At 41.0% G+C, this 27,069-nt stretch overlaps 1 protein-coding gene across 1 annotated transcript in view; it reads left to right on the forward strand.

Moving 5' to 3' along the window:
• HRAS (HRas proto-oncogene, GTPase) overlaps positions 1–13,791 on the forward strand; it is a 64,868-nt gene extending 51,077 nt beyond the window's left edge. Inside the window, exons 3-6 of the mRNA XM_088471068.1 lie at positions 2,011–2,189; positions 3,143–3,302; positions 6,205–6,329; positions 11,590–13,791. Of these exons, the coding sequence (XP_088327194.1) occupies positions 2,011–2,189; positions 3,143–3,302; positions 6,205–6,324 (459 nt within the window). The 3' untranslated portion in view covers positions 6,325–6,329; positions 11,590–13,791. The remainder of the gene's footprint in view (positions 1–2,010; positions 2,190–3,142; positions 3,303–6,204; positions 6,330–11,589) is intronic.
• The last annotated feature ends 13,278 nt before the right edge of the window (positions 13,792–27,069 follow it).

A 27,069-nucleotide genomic window follows, 5' to 3' on the forward strand; every position in this document is an offset into this window, starting at 1 on the left:
TGGGCTTGTCCAAATGGATTTACAATGTAGAGATCATATAGTAAAATTAGACAATATTATAAAATTTCCCTAACATTTGATTTTCCCTTTAGAAAAGTGAATATTCTATACTGGGGTAAATATATCAAACAGACATGCTCTTTGTTCAGCAAAGTTCCCAGGTGTTATGGGCTACGGCTGGAAGCTCTTAGACAAATGGTCTTGCTGACAGATTTCCTAGTGGTGTAGATTCTGGAGATCCTTCCTAAACTAATTTAACATCAGGACTTATCTGGTTGTGATCTCCAAGATCAGACACCCATTGTCAGTAGGGAATCCATGTAAAGAGCTGGACAATCATTCACTGTGCTTGGTTTTATCCAAAGCTTCTCATTTGCATCAAGGTTTTTCCAAATGGCTTTGTAGAGCTCAGGTTCCTTTGCATGGAGTTATAAGGATGACTCAAAACCCGCTATCTATTTCAGGCTCTTCTTTACTCTCCTAGGCTGGTTTTGGGTAGGGGTAGAATAGACCATAATACAATTTTATTTAGCAAATGTAAAATTGTGGTACTATAGGTAGAGGTTTCGGTTTTAGATTTCTTTAAAATTTATAAAAACTGCTACTATCATGTAATTTTGGTCCTGTTTACATGAAATCCAAAACCCAAGATTTGTTTTTTAAACTAGAGTACCGAATTTACAGTAGAGGCCTGAGCCGTGACTCTATTTGACTCAGAACCACAAAGTTTTGTTGTGTTTTGGTTTTCAGGAAAACCGAACCACACATTTCTAATTTAAATTGATACATATATGGTACTTTTTTTCATAAAGTTGCATTTTTTTTTTTTTTTTTTATATTATTGAGCTTTTAATCTTTTTTAAAATAATAAATTGATTATATTCAAATTTTTATATCCTAATCCGCAAGTCCTTTACTAAAAATTCTTCAATATTCATTTATTTATAGGTAACAATTAGACTTTATCTTATCCATTGTCAAGGTCAATGTGGATTATACAGTACTTGACACGTGGTCAGCCCGGGGCATTACAAATATTGTTTACTAAGTGCTGGCTTGTGATGTATATATATGTGTGTGTGTGTGTGTGTGTGTATGTATATATGTGTATATATATGTGTATATATATATATATAATGTGTGTGTGTGTATGTATATATGTGTATATATATGTATATATATATATATATATATATATAATGTGTGTGTGTATATAATATATATATATATATATATGTGTGTGTATATAATATATATATATATATATATATAATATCTGCCAGGGGGTACCTGAATGGGGAATGAATGAGATCTACTGAATTAAGGAAGAACACCAGACAAAACCAGACGTAGCATTAACTTTTTCAGCAATTTGCGATACAGTAGCTTTTCTGTGGGACAGGACCAGGCAGACTAGTCTTCATTCCCCACGCTCATCACTAATCCTTGGGCGCCCATGACCCTGTAGCTAGTTCACCAGATGTCCTTCCTTGGATCACATTGTTAGGAACTAACCAATGCATACCTGGAACACCCCACAAGACCTGCAACTTTGTAGATCGTCTGATCGTCAACTAGCCATCACAATTTGGCGTCATAATTTGGTCAAAGACGCTCTGATCCTTACACTTGCCCATTTTTCCTGCTGCCAACATATCAACTTCAAGAACTGACTGTTCACTTGCTGCCTAATATATCCCACACTTTGACAGGTACCATTGTAACGAGATAGTCAATGTTATGGTTGATGAGTGTAAGTTACCTTGCATAAAAAGTAATTTGGCATTTGGAGAGGTTTTACTGGTTTGTGTCATGTCTCTGGCCAATTTGTCACCTCTCGATCTATTCTTATTGTCCCCAAACTGCAGGACCCAGGTATGAGTAGGACATATATGGGTTGTAAGAGTTTGTGGTGCTGTTTGATTGCAGTAATTCAGAAAATTAAAACAAAACCATTGAATGTATTTCCAGTTTGTGCTAACGTTTGTCTCTCTTCTGGTCCTTCTGCAGGATTCGTACAGAAAACAGGTGGTTATAGATGGAGAGACCTGCCTACTAGACATCTTGGACACAGCTGGACAAGAGGAATACAGTGCTATGAGGGATCAGTATATGAGAACCGGAGAGGGGTTTTTATGTGTATTTGCCATCAACAATACAAAATCATTTGAAGATATTCACCAATACAGGTGTGTCTAAAGAAAAGGGATCTAGCAAGTTGCTTTATGGGTTTTCACTTTCATACTACCGCCCAGATTTATCGAGTGATATTCTTGTTATCACTCGTTTCTAATCTTAAATGGTGCTCCAACTAATCAGCTTCTGTCCGTTTTCAAACACATGACATTTAGGAGCTGATTGGCTGGAGCACCATTTAAGATTAGAAACAAGTGATAACAAGAATATCACTCGTTGAGTTTGTTACCAATTTTTAAAACCTGCACGTGGAATGGCTAGATTGTAGAGAGCCATGTTTTACACACTTTGCCATTGGTGCATATGGTGCCACGCACAGATCACGCACAGATCACGCACAGATCACACACACGCACACACACCTCCAACCATCAAATATTTAATGTAAGAGCAGAGAACTGTCAGGAGTGAGTGACTGTGAAATGATGTAATAGCTGATAAACAAAAAGATGTTGTAAGCTCTGGAAAGTGATAAATTGGAGCGTGATAAACTACCAGCCACTCTGCTCCTAACTGCCATGTTACAGGCTGTGTTTGAAAAATGACAGATGCTGATGGTACTTTATCTCTCTCCAATTTATCACTTTCCAGCTTAGTACATTTGCCCCCTGGTATTTTGAAGGGTGGGCAAAACTCCATTCATCTCAATCGAGCCTTTACCCAATGCCTGCGTGCACTACAGACTTTCTGTTACTGCCATTGATTACAGGCACTCTAGGTGACCTATTAATGCTAAAATGTTTGATAACAGAGGTCAGTGGTGCTTTCAGTGAGCATGATAAAAACATTGCCTCAGCACTAACATTATTCTTTAGCATTCCTGAGAGATGTCATACTTGAGAAAGTTACACAATGTCTTCATAAAGGACACACTTGTATTTTTTAAGGTACGTGGTCTTTTAAATAATCAGATAATTGAATGTGTTTTCTGCATTATTTTCTATAGAGAACAAATTAAACGGGTTAAGGACTCGGATGATGTCCCCATGGTGTTGGTGGGGAACAAATGTGACCTCCCAGCTAGAACTGTGGAGACACGACAAGCTCAGGACCTGGCCAGAAGTTACGGCATCCCTTACATTGAAACCTCTGCCAAAACTAGGCAGGTAAGTGCAGAACGTGTTCTACTATTAGAGCTACGTATAATACCTAATAAGTAATGATATGTTTCACATCAGGTTTAACCTTGTTCATATAAAAAGATGACGATACGGAAAAAAATAGTTTGGACTTATAATTGTTTGATATTATTTTACAGATGTGTCCTATTGCTGTCATGCCAAACAGCTCCTCTCTGTGCGCTAGGTCCCAATGCGATGCAACAAAGCTTCCTGAGACTGCACGGATTACTTTGCTATGCAATCCTTGTATATCTCTGTGCGACTCTGAATCTGTATAAAAAGTGGTACGATGTGGCGGCTCTTTCACTCCCAAGTTCCGTTGTGCGTCATATACAGATCTACAAATGTCACATATCACATTAATCAGTGCAGTTTCCTGGTGCGTCTTAGTCACAGCGCATTGCGACTAGGGGGTAAATTTACTAAAGTGAGAGGTTTTTAGAAGTGAGTTTTAAAAGTGATGTTGCCCATAGCAACCAATCAGATTCGAGCTATTATCTTCTAGAAGGTACTAGTTAAATGTTAAGTAGAGTCTGATCGGTTGCTATGGGCAACATCACTTTTAAAACTCACTTCTAAAAACTCTCACTTTAGTAAGTTTACCCCTAGGACTCAATTTTGAGCGAAAGTCACTTGACGCAAGCAGAGTCGCACAGGACCCGACAGCTCACTCACACCAGGCGTCTTGCGACTAGGTGTATGAGGACACATCTGTAATATTTTGTGCATGGCATTTGAAGAGTTTTTTTTTTTTTTTTTTTTTTTTTAAACTTTCTTTATTCGTCAGAGCATAGAAAAACATTTTGTAATTGCTCTGATGAATAAAGAAAGTTTTGTTGGATATATATTATATGTAATTAATATATATCTAACAAACACATAATAGTACAATTTATATACATATAACCTTTTCCCTGGACATGGTCAGCAATATTCGAGTCTCGTACCATGAAGTATATCTAAAACAATTGAAAATTTGTTGTTTAATAGATGTAGCTAATGTATCTATGATTGTAAAAAATAAGTTGTTTTAGCCTCTTTTTTTTTTTAGGGTAGATTCTATTTGAAGAGTTTTATCCTGTTCCTCCTAATTCCTTAAAACCTCCAGAATTTGTGAATATCGTATGTGCAATATCTTTATATACAGATTCAGTCTCAGTCGCACACAGATATACAAGTGTCACACACCAACTTAATCAGCGCAGTCCCCTGGTGCGTCCTAGTTGCATCATATTGAGACTAAATGTGCGTACATACACAAAGATTTTTTTAACGATTTAACTATAACTACGTCGTTATCGTTCAATATTTCAAAAATTCACTGTAAAACGATGAACGATTATTGTTCATGCACGTTCACATTTGTCGATTGTAGTTTGTAGTTCAGTCAGACTGGCCAACTGAACGGTTTTCAATAGAAGTTGCAACAATTTTCCTTTAACACAGAAAATCGTTTATTATGTAAAGTAAAACCAACTACTTTGTAAAACGATTTTCGTTCACTTTTTCAAGGGAAAAACTGAACGAAAATCATTCATTACTTACATCGTTGTGTGTGTACGCACCTTTAGACATATATTCAGGCATAAAAGACGCAAAAAAATCGATCAACATTAGTAGAGTAGCATAGGACCTGACACGCCATAAGGGGCTGTTTGGAGTGATTCAGCAAAGGTGTATGAGGACACAGCTGTACAACACCTATATCCATGAGCCATTGAAACATATTGTAGAAATAGTAATATCACTGCTTTATTAGTACATGGGTATATTCACAATGCACAGGCACTAAAGTCGGGTTGAAGGATTATTTTAAATCTCCATGGTGAAGTGACACCCATCATTTGTCCAGATATGTGAACAGGAAATGCAGCTTGGAAAATTGCAAGCCCCCTCCTCAATGCCATTTTAAAGTGGCAAATGGAAACAATTGGCTGGTTCTGCATTACAGACTTCGGTTGCATGTATTTGGCTAAGGGGAGACGCATATGCTGCCTTCACTTTTTTTTTTTAACCCGACCACCTTCCAGTTTGCCTAGTTTCTGTGTCTGCTTCCTGGGGGTCGCTTGGTACCCACCCATAGTATCACTGCAGTGTGAATTCGGAGTTTGGAAAATTTAATTTGCAAGATAATGCGCTAAGTTTATAAGGATTGACTGATGCTTTCTGCATACTGTTAGAAATTTCTGTCATTTGGTCCACAAAGCTAAAAACTCTACCAAATGACTTCGAAAAGTGACCCTTGTTTTCCCCATAATGTTCTTTATATTCTGTGATTAGGAGAAAGCACTTTGTGTCTCGAGTCTGTGTGCAGGGCTCCATTTTATACTGACAGTATTAGTATCAGTGATCCTAATGAAAATGTCTCCGCATTTAACATTACTTACTTTATCTGTCCTGTGAGGTCCAATGATGTTCCCCCTCCTCCGAGTTTGCCAGCACTGTCGCTACGAGGTAATAACCAATGAGCTCGTGCGACATCTGTCTGCACATTGTGATTCATCCGACTTGGACACAGCAAATCCTGGAAGGCTTCACTGAAACTATCTATAGATGGCGTACGTGGTACAGTCACAAACTTGCCACTAAGCTGACCACTGTTTGCTAAATACAGAACAGAGGTCATAATCTCTTTATCGAGTGCTAAAGGGGTTACGGCTCATTCTTAAATCAAACCCTTAGTTACCAAGCAGCAGCAAGGACTTACCTGTTCTTTTCGGATTTTCAGAAGGTTTTAGAAAATTACTTTTCAGATTAGAGATGCCGTATCCGTCATAACTTTTGTCCGCAAGTCCAAGTCAGAGCTACTTCCTCAGTCTGTACCTTCCCTTCCCCATGTCTGGGGTTTTCTATCCTCTTTAAGAATGTGTCATGGGGTCTCTTTCAGGGAGTAGAAGACGCCTTTTACACATTAGTGAGAGAGATACGACAGCATAAATTACGGAAACTTAATCCCCCCGATGAGAGCGAGAAGGGATGTCTGAACTGCAAGTGTGTTGTATCCTGACCAAGGTAAGCAACTATTATTTTTACAGAACATCAAATCCTCTTTCCCCACAATAGTTTCTTAATCCTTTTTGTCTCCTCACCAAATTGAAAATTTACCTACAAAATGATATACTTTTCAGTAGAAAGGAAAGGACCACTTCCCCATAGTTTATGGGTTCATCCTCCATTTCTCTTTCATTTTATTGCATTAAAGTCTATTATTTATTTCTTGTTATACTTTTTTTTTTAAATAGGATCTGATGGGCCTATTTTGTGAAAGGGTGATGATCAGCAGGGTAAATCCACCCTGCTGATCATCACCAGCAGGGTGGATTTACCACAAACTACACATGGATTTAATTGCATGATCATGTAAACCATACAGCAGATCTCAGTTTGCTGATGGACAACCATATGTTCATGGAGACCAATCTCAGCACATAAAACAAACAAATCTAAAATTATCTATTTGTGCAAATGTATTTAATCGTTGATGAATGATCCCTACACCCTAATGCTGGGCATACACTGTCATTTAAAATGCCTGTCAGACCGACAGACATTTTATATGGCAGCCTGACACCTTGCCGATATCACAGGCATACACTGTGAGATATCTCAGTGTATTGACCCTGATATCTGCTCTCCGCCCCGGGGAGGAGGCATTTCCCCTGTTACATCTGTGTGAAGGAACAGAGAAAATGTGTGTTGGGTGCCCGTGGCTGGGCATATACACTGCTGGGCATATACACTTTCACGTTGCAAATATTGGATCGAACAGGCGTGATGAATGATCCTGGCATGCCCGACAGATCAATTTTTTTTTTTTAGATTGGTTGCCCACATACACTGTGCCAATCAAATGTTGCCCATAATTATCTGGCCAATCCTCCAGATAATTGTATAGTGTATGCCCAGCGTAATCAATATCTATTTAAAATGTAGTGATCCAGTGTCTGCCAGCAAACCGTTTTTTATCCCAGTTTTGATTGTTTGGGACTTTCAGTTAGAGATGCCCGTGCCAGTTCCAAACTGTTTCTTAAACCGGGTTTGACAAATTGGTACAATAATGCAGAAATTTGCTCGTCTTCTAACGTCAGGTTCATAAAAAAACAAAAAGCAAACACGCTAAATTCACATATTGATTCATTTCAACAGTATATGAATGGTGCAGTTTGAAATTTAAACATGATAGTGTTTTATTTAAAATATATATATATATATATATATATATATATATATATTTTTTAAATATGAAAGTTCTTTCAAATAGAATTTAACACATATGGTGTGAGTGAGCTTCAAATTTCAGACTGCTAAGTCAAGTCAGAGTAGTTTTGAAGATTGTGCCACGGACAAGGAAAACGAATCAAACTCACAGGTCCCAGTTACACCAGAAGTGATGCAGGTGCTCGACCCTCAGTGGTTGATGTCCAGATCTTGTCCAATTTATTGCTTACATAAGCACCAACTTGGTTCCATATAATTCTCCTAGTGCCTAGGTAGAGTGACAGAATCGGTCTGCATGTGGTCTTCTTTAGTGCTGTCATTTGAACATACAGCAATTGTTGATGGTGTAGTACACTATTTGGGCCACATGAGGGAACTAAACGTATAATATTGAACTCATGCAATACTGTTTTTCAGTGACGTGAGGTAAATGGCTGGGGAGGCGCTGGTAGTATCAGAGCCAGATTTACAGATACATATATGAACCCGAAGGTTCATGTGGGCATTATACAAAAGTGCAGCAGTTTATAGTGCTGGAAGTTTGGCGTGTTTTGATTTGGGATGTGCGGAAAAGGTAGACGGGGAGGCAGTGCCTCACCTGCCATTCACTTTGTACTCCAGAGTTTTGACCACAAAAACAATCAGAACAATACAAAGAAGACATTTATAATATTTTCTTTAAATTCTTCCCATAACCCCTACAGTAAAAACTGTGGAGTATACTTGAGTATAACAGGAAGGCTCTGCCTCACCTCACCGCACGTGTCTGCTGTTTTTTTTATTTTAAAACTGTGAGCATATCTTCATTGTGTATTTATATGGATCTCAAATTGCAATTGTGCAACTCTTTGTTTTGTCTCAGTGCATAGTACTCGGTAATCCTGCTACGGCACGGTAGTTTACGGCACTATCTGCAGTATTACCTTTTTGTAAAACAAGCACAATGAATGAGTAATCACTGCCGGATGGCCATTATACAGGGCTATTTCCAGCCAGTGATTATTTTCCTACAAATAATATTTGAAAAACACTCAACTCACAGACTGCTGGTTACCTCCCAAAATTTGTTACTAAGGGGGTCATTTATCAATGAGTTTTATCATACGCAACAAGTTTAAAACTCATTATATATGATAAATGGTGCTCAAGCCAATCCGCTCCCAACTATCATTTTTCAAATAGATGACAGTTGGGAGCTGATTGGCTGTAGCACCATTATCATATGTAACAAGTGTAAAGAATTAATGCCACGAATAGGACATAATTTGCTACCAAATTTAAAAGATTACTAATCACAATTCCAGTGACAGATCTAATTGTGATAAATCTTATGTAACCAGAACGACACAATAAATCTGCAACTCTTCCTATAGGTGGGGTCCCTATTAACAGTACAATTTTATTTGATTAGCCTCTAAACTGTTTGTTATACGAAGGGCAAAGTTTCCTAAGCAGTGGCTTCTAAACCCCGGCAGTTTGGCGGTTTGTCAGCGGATTCATACTCTGGCGTTTTGATGTTGGTTTGTCGTTTCTAAATGACACCAAAACCGCGGCCTAGTAATCTTTAGCCCTAGCCCCGTTCTATCCTATTATAAAATGTGTTGTGTCAGCGGTTTTGCAGCAGTTTTGGCCTTAGTAAATATGTAGATGGCAAAACCGCCACCAAACTGCCGGGGTTTACAGTTTGCCGCTTAGTAAATTTTGCCATAAGACTCTATAATGACTTAAATACAAGTCCAAACACACAACAATAACAGACTCTAGTGTTGCAAATATATGGAGACTTAAGACTACTTAATACATTTGTGTCTAAGTGTGTTAGCTGGCCATCAGAAAGTCAGAAGAAGAGACAGCAAAGCAGAGTGAGCTCAACTGAGTGATGCAGGCAGCTTTGCATTTGCTATCCTTGCAATTATGGTAATGCAGCAGGAGGCATCACGTCTCCTGCTGCATTACGTATCTGAGCTGCGTTGTCCAACGCAGCATCGGATACTCTGCAGACCATCGGCCGGCTGCGTGACTCATGGGGTCCCGCAGCCGGCTGCTGCAGATTAGAGTAAGAGGCCAGGAAAGCGCCATCAGCTGAAGGAGATCCTGGCCTCTACCCTCCCCCCCCAACGGCGGCGTCATGCCTCAGTTTTGGGAAACTGAGGCCATCGCCACCCCTTTACCACCCACACACGCCAGCAGACTGTCAATCACTGACAGTCTGCGGGATCGCAGACCCGTTCTGCACAAGCGCAGAATGGTTAATGCGCATGCGCAGATTCCTGATCGTCGGGAATCTGCGTCCAGCAGTGCACTTGTGTGCAGTGCTGAATTAGGCCCTAAGATCACATTAATAATACAAACAATTTGTGTTTTTTGGGTATCACCAGTACAAAAAACATCAAGAAGCATTTACATAAAGGCATTCAGCCATAAACGTTCATGGCTGAACACAGATTTTATTGTGCGAAATTATCATTTGAAACTTTGTACACTATAACTCTTATCTGTAACTTTAAAAAAAGATTCCAGTGTTTGCTTATGTTTGTGACATGAACTTTAATCCTTTTTGAGTGCATTAATAAAAGTTTTGTTATTTCTCCATTGTGCACCATATACAGGCAATTCTATTCTTTCCTCCAAATAATTGAATGCTTTTTGTGTCTGATAGCACCTACTCTAATTATTTACATGACGATCTTAAATATTATCTGAATAATAAAGTGAAGGGGCAGAGACGTACCTTGTATATACCTACAATACCAGTGCAATAGGGTCTTCACCTCTATTTCAGAGTTAAAACCACCCTGCAATGTATTGTAATTTTTCATTTAAAATAATATTGTATTTTGCTGTTGAAATTAGTATGCACCAAAAACATAATGTCCCCATTTTTCCATTTAATGCATTTTACAGAAATATTGATTTTTAGCAGTGTGGAGGTTATTGCTTTTGGCTGGTTGATTACCGTATATACTCGAGTATAAGTCAACCCGAATATAAGCCGAGGTACCTACTTTTACCACAAAAAACTGGGTAAACTTATTGACTCGAGTATAAGCCTAGGGTGGGAAATGGCAGCAGTAGTTTCCCCTGGTTGTGCCCCCAGTAGTAATCCCCCCCCCCCTTTAGTGCCCCCAGTGGTAATCCCCCCCTTTCAGTGCCCCCTGTAGTAATCTCCCCCTGGTAGTGCCCCCAGTAGTCCCCCCCCCCCCCCCCCCCCCCAGTAAAGAGAGACGTGATAAGAATAAAAGAAAAAAAAATCATTTACCTGAAACTCCCGCTCCTGGTCCCGCCGCTATTCGCTCCTCCGGCCGCTTTGCATGGGAGAGACGTCACTACTCATGACTTCTCTCCCATTACCCACTGCGGGAGCCGGAAGATGGCTCCTGCAGTGGGAGCAGCAGCAGCCGCTGAGAGTCTGATAGACTCTCAGCGGCTGCTGATTACAGCAAACACACAGCTGCCGGCTCTGGCGGCTGTGTGTTTGTGCTGTGTAGCGCTGACCGAACTCCGTCCGGTCAGCGCTACACTTCACTCGAGTATAAGCCGAGGGGGTACTTTTTCAGCGCACAAAATGTGCTGAAAAACTCTGCTTATACTCGAGTATATACGGTAGTTATTCTTACTCTGTAGTTGTATATTTTAAACTAGCTGAAGTACCCGGTGTTGCCCGGGTTTAAATCTTCAAGTTAAGTTAGGGATCCCAGACCAATTGCCACCCCTCTGTGAAGTTTTCATCCAAATCCATCTAGTGGAAGGCTCAGAACAGGCTCCCGGGTCAAAGTTCTGCCCAGCATACACCAGCAGGAGGTCTGACTGGGACCCTAACTCCCCCTCAAAACCTGGCCAGGATCCAACTGGTGTTGGTTTCATCCCAATTGGTGCAGGGGTGTCCAAATGCATAAATGGACAGACAGACAGACAAACAGACCAATGAATTTTACATATAAGATTGCCTATGCAAATGCTTCATTTATCTATTAAGCATGATAATTTATTATTATTTATTATTATTATTACTGTTGTTTTGATTAATTATTATTTTTATATTCTTCTTTGTTAGGATCACTGGTCAAGCTCTGACCTGAAGAAGATTACCTTGTTCTGCTCCTCCAACCAAGTAGCAGAAACCCAGGTGAATAAGTATTAGAAGAGATTAGAAGACACCCAGCCTTCCATGGAGAAGCTGTTCTAAAGACTCAAACATGATAAACCTGGACTTTATATTTCTCTATCCAGTAATTTATTGTCTTCTGGACGTGTTCAGTGTACATCATGGGTAGTATTATGCCAGTAAAAGGGTTAATGACATGACCGTTGTTGCCTACCCAGTGGATCTGGTTCTCTTTTGGACATTCTGATACCGATGACTAATTTAGTTTAGAGGTTTAGTGTGGATTTCTGGATGAGCAAATTAGTTCTGTGTGTCATTTTCAATATCTTCACCCCCAATGAGCTCCATATGTATGTTCCCTCAATGACTGGAGGATATCTATACATAATGTCTCCTGTTATGGGTTTTATTTTATTAATCAGATTTCCCATTGATATGGGTAGTATTTCATAGTCTGTATTAATTACGCTGAGAAGAATATTGAAAGCTGGTATAACACATGCCTAGGATGCGCAAAGTCATTGCTCATTGTTTTACAGCATGAAAAGTTTTACTTAGGTTACCGGCATTTCACAAAATTGGGTTGAACTACAGTGGACAGCAAAAGTAGTACAAGGTTGGTGTTTTATATGATTGTGTTTAATTTTATTTGCTGATTCTTTTTTCTTTTACCACTCTTATTTTTCATAATACAAAGAATAGCAGAGGTAGTGTTGTACACAGAGACATGAAAATATGGACTACCTATTTAGAAAATGAGGGTGTATCTTCGTAATATAACTTAGATCTTTTACTTTACTTAACTAGAGAGACTTTTTTTTATTGAAAAAAATTATGAAAGCCACCACCCTCGCCTTACTACCACACAGGGGCTGGTTACAAGGAGATGGCGATAGAAGGAGCATACTGCTGTACTTATGTGGAGTTTGCGTGGACTTTGAATTAATGGGAAGATAAAGCATACTTGCCTGCTATTCCAGAATATATGGTTGACTCCTGGTTCCTGACCACTACTCTCATTATGTGGGCAGGGGCACGATGACGCTACTTGCTGCAAATCACATCATCACCGAGATGTAGAGTAGTGAATCATGCTATTACGTCACAGAGTGAGAAGGGGGCCACAAGGACACAGCTGTGGGTCTCTTTCAGAGATGGACACTGTTTCGATGTTCCCAAAGTTTTTTTATTTATTTTGCTACTGCGCACGCACAAACCCAAGTGTCTGATGGTGATCCTAATTGCTTATGGCATTTCTAACACTTGAAAAGGGGTTTGCGATCTCTGGCCGTTGCAGGGTGGAGACGGGGAATGGTCTAAAGTGATTGAAAAAAGGGCCCATTTCATGTATGTTATGGGAGTGTCACGGCTACTGCTGCATTCTCAATTGCAAATCCTAAGCTTCAGAGACCATGTTTAGTTGGATTAGAGGAGAGTAGCTAGAGCAGGTCCTATGCCAGAACTAAAACTAGGGGTGTGCGAGATGTGCCACTGCGTTGAGCCCTGTGTGCGGCTGCATGGTGCCCTGTAGAACGCACCCTGCAGCCAGAATTTCTGCTGGAGTGCTGTCCGAATAGTCTTTTTAACGCTCTAGACATGCACACTGTAATGGGTACAGCTCCCCAGAACATCGAGTATGCTCCAGGCAGCATTGTAATTCCCGGTGCTGACTGCCCCGCCCCCTCGGCATGACATCTTGGGCTTGGGGCAAGACCGGCACAGGGCACAATAAAGCCCTGTTGCGGTGCTGCCCTAGGCTACCGTGTGTTTACAATCTCCATCGCAAAAGCACAGACCACAGAGCCTGAAAGTGGGCGTTTCAACACTCGTACTCTCCATCGCACTGTCCCACACAAAAGGAAGGCTGAGATAGCATTTGCATATTCCCGCACCCGCTATTGCGAGAGCGGCTGCATTACCAACAATCTCTGCATCAGGCCCTGTGCCCTGGTCTCCTCCGTGGACCACTGGCACCCTAGGAGAAAATGTACGTAAGCATGAGATAAAGTAGATTTCTGTATGTCTGATGTGGATGATCTACCTCACTTGATGGGTATTTTGTTATCGACCATGAAGCAACCTGACGTTTATTTAAAAAAAAAAAAAAAAAAGGTTGAAAATTCATTCGCACCTATCCAGTGTTACTGCATTATTTGGCCATGAACTAATGCTTGAAAACAGCATTAAAATACATTGATTGAATTATATGTGCTCATTCTCATCAGTGCTTTCTACAATTGTATTTTTAAAATGTGGCACAGCCTGTTTCTCATGCGTTTAGCACGTCACATACAATAGATTGCATTAGTGTATTTTATCCATTTTCCGAGCACGTGTGAATGAGCCCTTGAAGTTGGTCTTATGACAGGTTGAACTTGATGCACTTGTGTCTCTTCAACCTTAGTACTAATTAGAGATGTGCAGGTTCGGTTTTACTCGGATATGTTCAGATCTCAAAAACGGCATTTTATTGGCCATCGGCTATCACGTGTTTTGGATAGCCAATAAAATCCGAACTTGCGATAATTTTGGCGAAAAGAGCCAAGTAAAACCGAACCCGTACATCTCTAGTACTAATGGGGGTGATGCAGGCAGAATAGTACAACTGTGACTAGGGCCTGATTCACAGATGTGCGCTAATGCATTAGCAGGTGTGATCCCGCACGCAGCTGCTGTGTGAACATATATGCTAATGCTGTCATCAGCTGGAAATTGTATTGAGGCGTCCACTGGAGGCTTTGCAGATCCAAGAAAGTGTGTACAAGTACGCAGCCATCGTCGTACATTATTCGATAATCGGCCGTCTGAGTAACCCTATGGTCACGCAGAATGGCCGCAGGAACCACGTTATCTGTGTACGCAGGCAAGGACACATCCCAAAATTTGCTGGGACACGCCTGTAGTGTTTGCTGTCACTCCCTGTTACCTGCCCCAAATGGTCCCGTACGTTAAATCACTTTGCAAAGAAATCGTGTCTGCGAGCCGCATCGCAAAGGTACCTTGGTGCATGCACAGCCGAATGGTAATCGCTCAACTGTGTACATATCAGAATAGCGTACATCTCTCACTCAGGGCCTGATTCAGACCCATCCGCGAGCGCTATGCGCTCGCAAGCGGGTCGATGGTGGCCCAGTGCGCTTGCGCGAGACCCGGATAGCGACGGGCAAGCCATCGCTCCGGGTCTCGTACCAAAGGGGGCGTGCTGTCGGTGTTGAGTGACAGCACGCCCCCTTTGGTGGGTGGGCCGGGGGCGTGGCTGCCCAGACGGAGGCGTTCCCATGGGAACGCCTACCGTCTGGGGCCGGCCCCACTGACATCACAAGTGATGTCAGTGGGAGTGCTTGCGGCTCTATTAGAGCCGAAAACACTCTAGGGCTTGCGGCAACGAGACCCTACCACAAGGGTCTCGTCGCAAGCCCGATGGTCGCGATGGTCTTGACCATCACGACCATCTTCCTGGCCGCTCGCTATAGCTGTGGGTGGTCACCCACAGCTGTGCGAGCGGCCAGGAGGCCGCTCTAAAAAAACAGAAGGCCGGCCCTGATTCAGAGCGAGCGCTCTGTCAGAGCGTCCGGCTCTGAATCAGGCCCTTAGTGTAATCTCACTGAAAATGAATGCACGCATAGGCAAGATTGCAGACCTGCATGAGTCAAACAAGGGACGTTACGACCTAGGCAAGGTTCAGTGAGGCTACAAAGGACTGGCACAGGTACTACTAATTATAAATCTAATATGTAATATCGTATGACTGCTTGCTGCTTCAATAAAGGGGTTGCTACTCCTTAAAAATAAAACAAATAATAAAAAGAACCAGGAGCGCTATCAAACTACCATTTTTATTAAAACAAAAAGCAATTTATTTATTGTCCAATTGTAGAGATGCACGCAGACCCCCATATTTTGGGTCTAAATCATCATTGTGTTTTGGTTTTCGCAAAATCACCCTCAAGTGTTTTTGGTTCCGTTTTGAATTTATTTAAAAATAAACCGCTAAAATCAACTTGGACTTGTTTTTGCTCCAATACTTTAACCTTACAGCACGTGAAATCGCAAGGGAAGGACTTAAAAGCAATCCAAAGCATGCGATACCTGGTTTTTAGATCCAAGTTCTGAACTTGGCAAGGAGACCTGATTTTGGGCTCTGGGCCTGAGTCGGACCCGTTCGAATGTAGCCTGCGATGTTTGCAATCTGCGCATGCGTTCAAGACGCAGTGTGTGTGCGCAAACTAGTCCATGCAATCGGGAATCGTTCCCACCCTGTACACAGACTCCCCGCAAGCATGAGTGACCGGTCATGTTGTTTTTGGGTGGTGACGGGGTGGTCGATGGTAACAGGGGTGTGGTGGTGTGAACGCAGGTGTGTCTGTGTGTGAACGCCGTTTAAGGGACGTACATTATTAAGACGCAGCGTCGGCGTACACGTCACATGGCTGAATTACACACAGCAGCACTCTGTGCTTGCGGTAGGGTATGGTCAGCCACAAGTTCTGCGTATGGGTCTGATGTTACCGATTGTTTTATACACTTCCTGGAGATGACGTCTGTTACTAAGGGAAAGTGGGTGTCTAAATACACACCGCGATCGCATGGCAAGACATAGTGGGTGTGCTAATGTCTTGTTAGCGATCATGGGATTTGCATACTTTGGCTGCTGACGGCTGCGTGCGAACGCATCTTAGCGAGCGGGTCTGAATCAGGCCCTTTGTTCTAATCGGAGCCCCAAAGTGATCCGAGCCAGAATCTGTTCAACTCGGAAGATTCGGGTGTGTTTGGTTTTCAGCAAAACCAGACCACTCATCCATATCCAATTCACATATAGAAATATACATACTTTAAAAAACCAGATCTAATAATTTGCTTATTTAGAATAAATAAAAATATAAGAATTGGTTTTATAAAGTATGTGAATTGGCCGATTATTACATTGTGAATTAATAAGAAATTGTAGTTTTGGTAGAGCTCTTGGTTCTTCTTTTCCTTTAGGGTTCAGTAAGGTTGGATTCACGGGAATCGTTGTACCTGCTACAGGGAAGGTACAGTTACACACTGGTGATGATGTTGGCTTGATGGAAACTAAGGGCCTGATTCAGATTTTGGAATAGAGTAAGAAATAGCCAGTAACTGTGCATCTTGGTAAAACCATGCTGCACTGTGATTTAGATTTGGCATTAATGTGACCAAACTGAAATCTAAATTGCAGTGTAATAATAAAGCTGGCCAGCATTTGTGGGCTACATGCAAAAGCAGACAGTATTTACCCCACATGCAAAAACAATGTATGTATTTGCACCCCTTGCATAGCAACATGGTTTGTCCAGGTACACCATTACACTATCTTAATGGGGGTTTCCACTTAGCGATTTTTTTGAACGATAGCAATCGTTTGCAAAAGTGTCTAAAACGACCAGTGATACGCGTGCCCGCTGGTCGTTTAGACATCTATCATCTTTCCAACATGCTGGTCAACCTGACGATATTGTCAGGTTCAGCATGTTTCCAGATGATTGATGACCTGCACTGAACGTCTGCTCGTTCAGTGCAGGCTCATCACACAACTGACAAACGACTGAACGATTACAATGTCGTAATCATGCAGTCGTTTTCAGATCTGGTAGTGCATACCCCCCTTACTATATTCCCAAATCTGAATGAGGCCCTAAGTGCATGTGCTGCTGATGTGAAGGAGTACACACCCTGAGATGCATAGGTGTGGAAATATTATTTATGAATGCACTTTTCTTTTTCAATAATTTACCCCTATTTTGCTACCAACTGTACATCAGGACAGTTTATTAAATATAATTCGAGAAACATCAAAGAGTTTCAAGCAAGGGTTCTCTCATATTAGGCTGTGTTCAAGAATGGAAGAGCAATTTTTCTATAATTTTCCAGAATGTTTTGACTTCTATTTGGCATCACCTGATACATTGTGGTTCAATTGGGACACTTCAGTCCCGGGTGATGGGCATGGGGAAAATGGGAGTTGACAAGACCCAATCATTTTAAAAGGTTGTCTTATACTCTTTTTAATACTTGGTCATTTAACTCCCACTGCACCGTACTCCACAGCTTTAACCATCATCTTTATTGTTTTTAATTGCAGTTCTCACTGCAGCACATGCTTAGCGCCCCACTCCAAGCTACATACACAATACAGACTCCCATCTCTGCTGCCACAAGCCTGTACTATATATTGTAGTATTTAGAATCCCCTACAACCTGTTCCATAATACAGTCAGTGGCATGAGGATGCACTAACTAGGGATGGTGTGTGGTATCTGCCATTGCTTTGTGAGTATTTGGGCAGTTATCATGTATGCTGATCTGTGTGATAGGACGGTGAGTGGCCATGTTTATGTACAAGGTGCTAAAGACAAACATGTATTTTCCATACCTGTGGAAAGCGCACTCACTTTTATGACATTCATACAATAGGATAGGTATGAACACAAAGGCTGATTTTAGTACATGCCCATTATAAATTACTTCTCACGATGGTGGAGCTCTAGCACATCCACAGCATCTGATTGTGGTACATATCCATGATGAATTACTTCTCACGTTGGTGGAGCTCTAGCACATCCACATCATCTGATCTTAGTACATGCCCATGATGAATTACTTCTCACGATGGTGTAGCTCTAGCACATCCACATAATCTGATCTTAGTACATGCCCATGATAAATTACTTCTCACGATGGTGTAGCTCTAGCACATCCACATAATCTGATCTTAGTACATGCCCATGATGAATTACTTCTCACGATGGTGGAGGAGCTCTAGCACATCCACAGCATCTGATTGTGGTACATATCCATGATGAATTACTTCTCACGATGGTGGAGCTCTAGCACATCCACAGCATCTGATTGTGGTACATATCCATGATGAATTACTTCTCACGATGGTGTAGCTCTAGCACATCCACAGCATCTGATTGTGGTACATGTCCATGATGAATTACTTCTCACGATGGTGGAGCTCTTGCACATACACATCATCTGATCTTAGTACATGCCCATGATGAATTACTTCTCACGACGGTGGAGCTCTAGCACATCCACATCATCTGATCGTGGTACATGACCATGATGAATTACGTCTCACGATGGTGTCTATGGAGGCCATTCTGTTTAATTCAGGACTGAGGGTTTATGTATAGGATTACATAGTGTCTCAATGCACGCTCTCCAATACTAGGGTTAGATAAACACTTTTTTTTAGAAGTACATTTTCCAATTAAGCAAATGCTTAGTAGGATATGGGTTCTCAGTATTGCAGAACATTAGTTTGCTCATCCAGATCCGTTTATTTATATTGTTATAAAACATATTCAAAATGATGGAAATATTAGTGTTCTGATAAGCTTCTTGAAGCATAGATCTATGGCTGCTTTGTTGAAAGTGTGGGGTAATTGGGAGGGTTTGGTATGGCAGGTCAACGTTGACTATGTCTTCAGTGAGTATGTCGACATGACCGTGCCGGTGCCAGGATTCTCACATGGGTGTAATGCTACTTTAAAGAATTTTAAATCGTGCTGGTGTTATAACTTTAAACAGGACAGTAAGCAGCATTTTTAAAGTTCTAGCACCTGCACAGGTAAAATGCTGTAAGTAGCATTACACCCATGCCTGGATCCTGGCACCACTATTATCATGCCGCTATACCCACTGTGGACAAAGCCAGTGTTGACCTGACGACTGTATCCTGGTGGGCTATTTGGCAGATGCAGAGTTGAATGTATGCCAGTCTGTGCGGCTTGTCTTGCGTCAGTTTGCATTGCGCTTGCTCAGAAAGTGAGCGCACTTTTATATGCAACATCTTTCCTCCTAGTATAGAGAGTATAGCAAGTACACACTGATGCTCATGCTGCATACACAAATGCGTAGACATCATGGAATGCGTACTGCTCTGCATTTGTGTGAGAAGACGTGATTTTTCCATGCACTTTTCTTTTCAATGCGCGACACCATTTTGCTTCCAACTCTGCGTCTGCTATTGTGTTATCCAAGTTAGCTGCAGAACAACAACGTCTAACATTAATCCTTCTGATACCGCAAGGACCTGGCAAAAGTGTATAATCCTGCTGTATTCTGTTCCAATGAACACCGTGAGTTGCAATCCAGTATGTAAATTGTATCATACAGTATATACCTTCCAATTTGTTTGAATTACTGTAATAAAAAAGCAAAACGTGTTTTTATTTATTGTACATATTCTGCTGCAGATTTACATTAAAGTTCTGATTAATGAACAATTGTCTTCTGGTTGGTGCTAAGATGATCTGAGAGTGCTCTACCAGAATTATGCTGGTCTTCGATAAAAATCAGACAGAAATTCTTCCGCTCATCACAAATACAACTGTTCCATAGATTTAGTACCAGGGGCCCAGGTACCATTTCGATTCATATTATTTGTCAGGACCAGAAGTAGCCATCCTCAAGAATTATTTTGAAAGTCATTTCTCCCAAGGGTCCAATTTTTTCCGCTGTGGCAACCATTTTTTTTTGTTGTTGTTGAAAAAAATAAAAAGACTGGAGAATTTATCCTTCCATCCACTAAGAATCTTGAATTCTGTAACAATTCATATAGGGTATCGACTGCTTATAGCCGAATTATTTGTAAGACTCCATGTCATCCAAATCTTCACTAACTAGAGGAATTTATAGAGTAAAAAACGAGTGGTATTATATAGTATAACATGAACTATAGCAGTAACACATGAACAGGAACTGCAATAGAAATCAAAACCACTAGAAAAAAAATACTTTAAAACAAAACCAATCAGGTAACAATGTTTTAGCTCTTGAGACTATGGTTGCTCCTGTGAAGCCAAAACACTGGCATGGTGATAAATAGGCTGGGTGCCTACTTACCATATTCTGTCCGTTCTCTTAATGCTGCGGTCGATGACCTAAATACACTGCTGCTTCTGGTCTTTGCGCTGTCTGATATGCAGGAGTTGGTAGACACTGGAAGGAGTCAGCATGTGGGTTTGTTTACCTTCCTTATCGGTGTTACCAATCTCTCTGGTCTCCAGTGACCAGTAGATGGGAGAGGCTGGATATTGTCAGCTTGGAGTTCATAGTCCACTGCGCCAGGTTAGCTCCAATGCGCATTTCATACAATGAGTACTTTTACAAGGATGTTTGAAAACAAATGTTGGCGCCTATTGGAAGGAATGAATGTACTATATATAATGATCACAGAATTGTAACACATCTTGAATCTGCAAGAAGATTAAACTCCAGTCAAGGAAGGTGTTCCTGTGTTTTTGTTTTGCTTGATTTTATAGGTTTCATTTTCTCTTTTCTAAAGTTCAAATATCAACGAACATTGTAAAGGAAATATTATTCAATTGTCTATTTTTTAATATATAGAAAACATGTAAAATTATGTTAAAAGTAACATGGAGTATGTAATCTAATTTGAAACATAACATATGTAACAGTACCTATAACTGGTGCAGAATAAACCACCCATGCACCAAATATAACTAAAGAGCAAGTAAAGTGATCTAATAACATGGCAACATATACAACCAAATCCATAGTAGTGCATTACTATAAAGTGGAACTGGACAACCAGAGAGGTTGAGGATAAGAGGATTCTGAAAGCGCTCCACAACAAAATACTCAAGACCTATAGTAAGAATCACTCAGTGAATTTGAATAGCTTCATTAAGGCAAATCGTAGACTCAGAGTGATGATAACTGGGCCTCATTTATTATAAAACAATATGACAATTCTCTCAATGATAAGGGTTGCTTGCATATCCAAATATATTCCATATACTTTAGCTTTGACTAAACCATGGAATGTCAGGGCCCAGTACATGTCTCCCCCCTATAATATAATTTTCTAATAGCTGAAGTAAACGGCGTTGCCTGGGTTTAAATCATCCAGGGAAAGGTCCAGAACAGGCTCCCCGGGTCAAAGTTCTGCCCAGTGTACACCAACAGGTGGTCCGACCAGGACCTCAACCCCCTAGTATGTCTTCTGGGATACAATGTTACCACTGTGAAGTTTTCATCCAAATCCAGTCATTGGAAGGCTCACAACAGGCCCCGCAGGTGAAAGTTCTGGCCAGCGTACACCAAAGGGAGGTCCGACCGGGACCCTAACCCCCCTAAAACCTGGCCAAGATCTAACTGGACTACCTCGCATTTTTCACTTCTGTAAAGTTTGCACTCAAATCCATCCAGTGGAAGTCCCAGTACAGGCTCCCTGGGTCAATGTCCTGACCAGTGTACACCAACGGGAGGTCCAAGCAGCACCCTAACCCTCATAAAACCTTGCCAGGATCCAACTGGGCCACCTCACATTGGTTTAATCTCAATTGGTGCAGGGGTGTCCAAATGCATAAGGTGACAGACAAACAAACAGACCAATTAATTTTATATATAAGGTGTGTGTGTGTGTTCCTATATATTATCATTTATTTGTAGAACGGTTGCTTTAATTGGTGTAAAACATCTTTATTTTGATTCTTAACATTGATTACAATGATTAATATCAATATTGATGGGATTGAGTCATGTCCCTTAGTCATTCAAGAGTCTTTACCAATGATCTCAGTATAACCTACCAAACCTCAAAAGTCAGAAGTCTCAGTATTCTTAGTGCTTATAGTGTGTACCTGCATAGTACTACCAGACTCTGAATCTTGCAGGTAACTGACATAATGTATTTGCATAGAACTAAATTTAACAGATTTATTTTTTGCACATTGGGCAGTAACAAATGCACTTATTTCACTTTTTATCTAGCAGTTCTGCATTTGCATTACTTGTAGTGTGAAAATAATAAACTATTTGATTATAGCCAGGCAGCATAGCTTAGTAAATTGACACAAGGGAGCAGCGAATGTGGGTGCAGTCTTTTAAATAAAGTTAGTGTTTCCAAAGACATTACATTTACAAAGTTTGGATTGGGAATCGCATACAAGTACTAAATTGTTTGCTTGCATAGTTAACAAAATTGATCACTGGTTATTTACTTAACAAGTAAATGTTTCAAATGTGACATTTGAAAATGTCTCCAATATTTAGCTCCGTACACACGGTACGATTAAACTGGGCGATTTGAAAGATAACGATATTGTTCAAATCGTCCAGTTTTTGGCCACCAACGACGCGCGGGCATCTACGGACGATATCGATATCGTCCATCGCCTGTGCATGCAGGTCAACTTGGTCAAAATCGACCAAGTTATTATAGGGACCCGCGATCGGTGATACATGAAAGGATAAATGAAAAGGGGCAGACGAGATGGGCCAAGTGGTTCTTATCTGCCATCAAATTCTATGTCGTTCTAGTCGTTGGCTTGTTGTGGTGTACTGGATGATCGATATCGATCAGCACACCAGGGCGATCAGACACCAATATCGTTATTGTTTTCTGATCACTCCGTGTGTACGGAGCTTTAGTCAGCAGTCAAGTACTAAAACAATAGAGTTGATGCAGGAAGCACATACAGCTTGGCCTGGATTGTCCGCCCACGCTCCTTTTATACACCCTGGAGAGAAGTGATTGAGCGCCTCAATGTGCGGTAATATGCTGTGATTATTATGTGATTATGCTTTTGATAATGAGACATTGGGCACACAAATCCATGTATGCTGTTTGATGTATAAAAACTGGAGGGTTGTACCATCCCATTGTGACCTGAAAATTGACCTGTATGTGCAATGTCTGTCTGGTAGGTAATTCCATAAGGGGAAGGCAGTGACTGGCTAGGGGGATTTCAGTATACTAGAAATCCCCCCTGCACTGATCCATTGCAGCAACTGCATCATTTATTTATTGTTTTGTGAGATGGGGTGCTTTGCCTCCATCTCATTGGGCCGTCCTCGTAGCTATGGATATGGCGCAGGGCCGGATTAAGGGGCCATATGGTCCTGTGGCTGAAAATCTATATTGAGAAGGGTAGGAGCTGTGACCAGTCCTGTGTGGGTTGTGGCTAGAGCCACGTGGGTGTGTACACCCCCTACACCACAGGTTCTCAAACTCTGTCCTCAGGACCCCAAACAGTACATGTTTTCCAGGTCTCCTCACAGAATCACAAGTGAAATAATTAGCGCCACCTGTGGATCTTTTAAAATGTGTCAGTGAGTAATGACTACACCTGTGCTCCTGCTGGGTGACCTGTGTGGGGTCCTGAGGACCGAGTTTGAGAACCACTGCCCTACACAATAAGCCCCACTGTCTGCTTAAATACATAAAAATGTCATCTATCTATGGGAAAGCAAAAAAAACCTATTTTAATTCTTAGGAGTTATGGCCCACTGTGTGGCCAGATAGGCAGCCGGTTATCATCATACTGCCATGATGATGAGGGGGAGTGGTGTCGCCAAAATTAAATTATATATTGCCCCACCCAACATAAAATCGTTCTGATGTTCCTGTTTACAGTCTAGTGGGACAGCCAGCAGTTCCTCAAAGAGCAGGATAAGCATATGCTCTTTCAAGTGACTCAATCGACCTACTAAAACAAATTTTGGCAGGGACAGCATGCTCACTCAAAACGAATGATAAAACTTGCTGTGTGTGATAATGGTGCTCTAGCCAATCAGCTCCCAACTGCCATCTGTTTATCATACACAGTGAGGTTTATCACTCGTTTTGAGTGAAAAAACTTGTTGATAAATAATGCCCATTGTTTGGAATAATAGACGTAATTAAAGTAAGTAACCAAACACTGTCCAGCCAAACTTTAGGTTTTTGGAAAACTTGTCTTGGTGGTGGCTGTGCAGGTCATATTTGTGTGATAGGAAAAGGTGGTTTTAATCATTTTAGACAGACCGACTGTTTCAACAGTTTCAGGTGAGACCTGATCATGACAGATTGGTGGACAGTGGTGGTGATTATATTTTTTAAGAGCATACATTAATTACGGTTGTGCGATTCCTGAGAGTGGAATAGCAGCCTAAATTCACAGGACTCGGGGCTCGATTCAGAGCCGCTTGCACCCAGTGTATGCAAATTTGCCTAAGTAATGGCATGGCAGGCGATTGCGTGGCAAGGCATAAGCACGCCCACTATGTCCTGGCGTGCGATCGATTTGTGTATGTAGTTGCCCACCAGCCTGTCTTAAGATGCCCACTTGTGCACGTCATCTCCAGGAAGTGTAAGCAACCATCAGTATATTGGGTGCCATCGAAAGCGAACGCAGTGCTTGAGGTCGACTATTCCCTACCACAAGCACTGCGATCACTTCAGTGTGAAATACAACCAAGTGACGTGTAATATGACGCTGCCTGTTCGTTATGCACGTCTCTAAAACAGCGTTAAGATGCTCAAGCCTGCGTTTGCACCTCTGCTCCCCCGTTTCTAGTGGCCTACCCGTGTTACCACCCACAAACGGCCTCTCCTGTCACTCACTCTGCTGGGCTGTCTATGCTCGGCGAGCAACCGCTTCCCTTTCTCTCGAACTTGTTCGCGCACGTGCACTGCGATGCATTCACAGAATGCGAAAATCAGCCAGCTACGAGCGAACGCTTCCTAGCGAGCGGGTCTGAATCGGGTCCTCAGTACTTAAAACATTATAAAACATACATAAGCCCCTATATTCTTTTTCCTCTCCATTTCTCTGGTTTTTCATGTCTATATTTTATTTGGAAAAATGTGATTTAACAAGATGGCAGCTGCATGCAAACAGCTAAGGCTAATTGCACAATGTGTGGGTTAAAGGAATTCCAGTGATGGCAAGACCAAGGGCCAACTAATCCAAGCACTCTTGGGGGCAAATCAGAGCCCACAACTAGCAAAAGTAGAGGCCTTTCTTACAGTGCATCCGGAAAGTATTCACAGCACTTCACTTTTTCCACATTTTGTTATGGTACAGCCTTATTCCTTTTTTTTTTTATTTAATAGAATTTTTTTATTTATTGACAAAAATTCAAATATTACAATATTGTAAAATACTTGTTATAACAGACATTGTGATTACATTAAGTTTGGAATAAGGATACAGTAGACTTTATTGTGCTCATTTTTGTCATAAATAAACCACTCCACTCTACTCCTGGAGTAATAGTGTCTTATATGACAATTATAATTAGACATCAACATATTTTGAAACACAGGACCATAAATCTTTGGAAAGAAACATGGCTGTATACATTTAGATCAATTAGTTTGGTTTTTCTTTGTATTAGAAGGGTGCTTTGTCCTTCTATAACCATTAAACTGTACCAAGTTGTCCACTGAAAACTGCTTTTCAGAGCCGAGTTTAATTCAGGTGCTAATGTGTGTACAAAAGGAAGCCATACTGAATTTTCCTGATAACCTTTCTTTATCTAGAGTTGTGGAAGACCAATCCATGTTAAATAAGTAAAGTATTCTTGGCATCATCAAACTAAGGGAGGGTGCATTAGGTTCCACCCAACAAGATAAGATTGTTTTTTTGGCTGTAGCCGCTATTTTTGTCAGTAGAAGTTTCTCCGATTTGTTTAATATATACATAGAAGAAGATTCATATTTACTCCAAAAGGCACACTCCGGAGTCATCAAAAAATCTATGTGTAGAGTATTTTTAATATATAAGTAGACTTGATCCCAAAACTGTTCAACATACGGGCACGACCATAAGCAGTGGTATATATCAGCATTAGGAGATTTGCATTTAAAGCAGTTAGCGTTTGTGGATTTCCCTGTTAAGTATTATAATCTAGGAGTATAATATGCCCTGTGTAGAATTTTATAATTAATTTCTGCATAAGAAATAGAGATCAAATCTTTGTTGAGTCTTTTGGTGGCTTGGGTTATGAAGGATAATTCTAAATCAGGGAAGTCCTTTTTCCACTTGGCCAATCCACCCGTTATTTTAGATAAGTCTATTATGGGTCTTATATATGAATATATATTGGAGGAGGAGAAGGGATCACCTAGCCGAAGACGTAGCATTTCATCCAACCTAGATTGTTTGTCTGCCTCTGTAAATACTCTCATTGTTCTTTGTAAGTAGCTAGATGCTTGTAAATAGGTAAAAATAGGAATAAGTAGGTTAGGAAATTGTTGCTGAAGCTGGCTATGTGAATACGGTTGCTGAGTGTTAATATCTATCATATGATATAAGTACCTTAAACCATGAAGGGACCAGGCCTTTGTGTACGGGGATGTCCAACCGACAGGAAAAAGGGGGTTATCTGACAATGGGAGATATGGGACCAAGATAGTTTTAATATTGGCTGGGTTTGTCTCCAGGCTGCACATGTGGTGGATAAAAGTATGTTTTCTTTTATGTCTGCTGGGATATTAGACGGATGCATATGTAATAGAGCTGCCAGATGTGATCCAGGGCTAAACGCTTGTTCAATACCATAATTGCAAAAATTACTATGGCCACCAATCCAATCCATGGCGAACCGGTAGTTCGCCGCCAAGGAATAAGTTTTAATACATGGTAAGATTACCCTTCCTAAGTC

This window comes from Taudactylus pleione, unplaced genomic scaffold (assembly GCF_031769625.1).
Source record: "Taudactylus pleione unplaced genomic scaffold, aTauple2 ptg000109l, whole genome shotgun sequence".
Taxonomy (NCBI): Eukaryota; Metazoa; Chordata; class Amphibia; order Anura; family Myobatrachidae; genus Taudactylus; species Taudactylus pleione.